Below are 3,784 nucleotides of genomic sequence, written 5' to 3'. Positions count from 1 at the left end.
CCCCTCCCCTTAAGAGCCTCTCCATTTCCAGCCCCTTCCCACATCCGTTCTTAAGCAGCTACCTTTTCTTTTCCTTTCCCTACAGCCCATCTCTAGTTCATTCTCCTCTCCTCTCCCTAGCCCAAACCAGCTAAGTCCTATTCCGTTTTTATTTGGCTGATTATGCTACTAGCTGAAATTTATTCACAGCCTGAATTTTACAGCTTCTTCTTCCTATCATGTTCCATCCACCCAACCTTTCCTGTTCCATCCACCCAAACACACCCAACCTTTTCAACGTGACAAATTCTTTACACACAGCATGTCATGGCCACATACATTTGTATTTCTTAGAACAAGACAATAGTTATGCTGGCAAAGATGTTGAATCAACATGGACCCTAAAGCTTTCAATACATTGAAAAGTAACATTATTTTGCATGTCTACAACGTACAATTTTGTTTTCACAAATGTGGCAAAGTTTATCCTGACAGTTAGAACTTTTTCATCAAATCATAGACATAGATATGGAAATCATCATCAAACTTGATGAAATACACAGAGGGTTTGGCTTCCACTTGGTGAATGACCATTCCAATCCGTTTGGAGCCATCTTCTTTGGTGTATTCCACATGTTTACCTATCAGACCATCTACAACTCCTCCTGGCTCCCTTTCTGTGAGAGGAGACTCACTGGACTCTGGCACGATGCGGAGGTCTCCTTCTTTATAATCATCTAGAAGTTGGTACATGTACAAGACAGGGTCTTTTTCATAGGTAATATAAAACCAGGCTTTCATGATCGGTGCTTGGGCTAACACCATTCCTCTCCATTCATCCTTAGAACCATGCTCATCCTCAAACATATGTTTCACAGCTTTACCAATTATGGTATTTGCCAGGTTAGCATCACTAACTTGAGTTGATGCCACCCTGTCAGAAAGAATGTTAAGAGACAAAACTCTTTCATCTCTGTGAAGTTCCAGTCCATAGACACAGTCAATTCCATCATATTTCACCATGTAAAGAGCAGGATTTATAGGCACCTGATCCAGAACAGTTCCTTTCCACTGAGTGATGCGTTTATCACCTTCCTTCCATCCGTGTGAAATTCTGCAGCCCACAATATTCCTGCAGGGCTGCGATGAAGGTCTACCTCTCTGCTTCTTTTGCGAGGCTTTTTTCTTCATCATGTTTGCAGACCCAGTGGCCTTTCCTGCAACAGCCCTGGTTTGCTGCGCTTTGGCCTCCTGTGAGTTGGGGGTTTTCATGTCTGCAGGAGGAGGAGAGAAGATAAGAGAGGAACACTGAATATGCCATAAGGTGAAGTTCTGCCGACAGAGACGTCTCCATGTGCCCTGCGCCAGCGCCTTAAATTTCCCCATGAGCATGGCAGTAATGCTGGAAATCCTGTCTATGTGCCTAAAAGTGCTCTCCCTTCTAGGTTCCCTGAGGCTGCGGTGAAAGGCTGCAGCGGCAGCAGCGACAGCAGCGACAGCAGCAGTGGTGCTGCCTGAGGTTAGGAACTCTGCAAGAGGGTGCAGACTAAGTCCTTGTTTAGAGACCTCAGCCTCTGTCACTGCCACTGGTGCCCACTCTGAATCCCCTGCAAAACCTCTGTCCCTCCACAGCCCTGACCCACATGCCCTCACTCACTGTTGTCCTGCTCAAAACACCCCAGTAGTCTGCTACTCACACGCCCCCTGTCTACCTCCACTCGCTTTCTTGGCCCCCAGTGCCCTCGCCTCCCTGTGCTCATCTTCAATATCTTGCCTGCTTCCTAATGTTATGCCCCTTTCCTATTGCCCATTGCACTCCCCCTTCCCACTGTAGCCTCGCTGGGTGCTGCCTCCACTCCTTATCTCTGGCAAGAATCCATCCCATCCCCCTTCCCTGTCTGGGGCCCATCAATGGCCTTTCCTTTCCTGGCATCCACTGCCCGGATCTCAGGCTTCACGTGTGCAAATCAGACACCTAGCAGCTTCCTTTGCGGTGAGTCTGTGTGCAAGCAGGATAGGCAGATGATGAGCTGAGTGCTTGCAGGAGCTGGGAATGGCAGATCCTTTAAGGAGGAGTTAATTCAAGAGAGCGGGGCTCCGATTGGTGAGGAGATAGTGGTGTCTTCAGAGTTGTATTCTGCCTCCTTGTTGGTGGTGATGGCCCCCTCTGAGACATATGCCTTCATCAGTGCTATTGATGCTGTATTTTCCTCCCTCTTTCTGTACAGGACTGGGATCTTAGTTTCTTGTTAATGAAGTTTGACCCCTTTTATCCTCAACCCTATGCTGCCATATATCATCCCTTGCCTTGGAGGCACACCAAGCTTCTCCTTTCCTTCCAAATTTAAATCTCTGGAGATGATAGGTCCTTTCCTCTGCAGGTTCTTGCCAACTTCACCCCGTCAGACTCTCTAACTCTACCCTTCAGCTGCCCTGCTAGAATGCCTCTTCATTTTCCACACATTCTTAACATTTTTTCAGACACACAAAATTCATGCAAAACATATATATGGGTACCGAAATCCTTTATATTCATATACATATTTATATGCATATGTATTTTTCTATGTATTTCTGATATTCATTTTCAAAGATACATAATCTTAAATACACACCTCTATTCAATCACATAACACATAAACATTTTTGGTATACAACTACACAGATATAATAAGAATTTATCCAAAGCAGATGTAGCATCTTGTTGTGTTGGAGAAAGCTCTTGAGAGTTAGGAGATCAAGCCATTCAATCCTAAAGGAAATCAATATTGAATATTCGTTGGAAGGACTGATACTGAAGCTCCAAATAAGTAGAATAGGCATTGTGTGATGAAAAAAAAATATTTTTTAATTGCTTTTATTTTTAAATTCATTTATTTATACTAATTGGAGTATAACTAGTTTACAATATTTTAATGATTTTTTGCCATACATCAACATAAATCGGCCATGGGTATACTTGTATCTCCCAGATCCTGAATCCCCTCACACCCCCTCCTCACCCTGTCTCTCTATGTTGTCCCAGAACACTGGCTTTGGGTGCCCTGCTTCATGCATTGAACTTGCACTAGTCATCTATTTTACATATGGTAATGTATATGATTCAATGCTATTCTTTCAAATTGGTCAGAATGGCCAACATTCAAATATCTACAAACAATAAATTCTGGAGAGGGTGTGGAGAACCCTCTTACGCTGTTGGTAGGAATGCAAACTGGCACAGCCACTATAGAGAATAGTGTGGAAATTCCTTAAAAAACTGGAAATAGAACTGTCATATGACCCAGCAATCTCACTGCTGGGCCTACACACTGAGGAAACCAGAATTGAAAGAGACACATGTTCCCCAATGTCCATCACATCACTGTTTACAATAGCTAGGACCTGGAAGCAACCTAGATGTCCATTGGCAGATGAATGGATAAGGAAATTGTGGTACATATACACCACATAATATTACACAGGTATAAAAAATAATGTATTTGAATTAGTTCTAATGAGATGGATGGAACTTGAGCTTATTACAGAGTGAAGAACATCAGAAAGAGAAACACCAATACAGTATATTAATGCATATATATGGAATTTAGAAAGACTGTAATGATGACCCTATATGCAAGGCTGCAAAAAAGAAACAGATATAAAGAACACATTTTTGGACTATGTGGGAGAAGGTGAGGGTGGGATGATTTGAGAGAATCACATTGAAACATGTATAATACTATATGCAAAATAGATAAAGCTGGTGCTCTGGGACAGCCCAGAGGGATGGGGTGGGGAGGGAAGTGAGAGGGCATTTCAGGAT

At 43.2% G+C, this 3,784-nt stretch overlaps 1 protein-coding gene across 1 annotated transcript; it reads right to left on the bottom strand.

The window, feature by feature from the left end:
* Positions 1–311: 311 nt before the first annotated feature.
* Positions 312–1,251, bottom strand: LOC101116294 (spindlin-2). The gene has a single exon (XM_027963422.3). The coding sequence runs from the start codon at positions 1,249–1,251 to the stop codon at positions 475–477; it is 777 nt and encodes a 258-aa protein (XP_027819223.1). The 3' UTR covers positions 312–474.
* Positions 1,252–3,784: the final 2,533 nt, after the last annotated feature.

Source organism: Ovis aries, chromosome X (genome assembly GCF_016772045.2).
Source record: "Ovis aries strain OAR_USU_Benz2616 breed Rambouillet chromosome X, ARS-UI_Ramb_v3.0, whole genome shotgun sequence".
NCBI lineage: Eukaryota > Metazoa > Chordata > Mammalia > Artiodactyla > Bovidae > Ovis > Ovis aries.
This window is presented reverse-complemented; position numbering and strand designations above follow the sequence as displayed.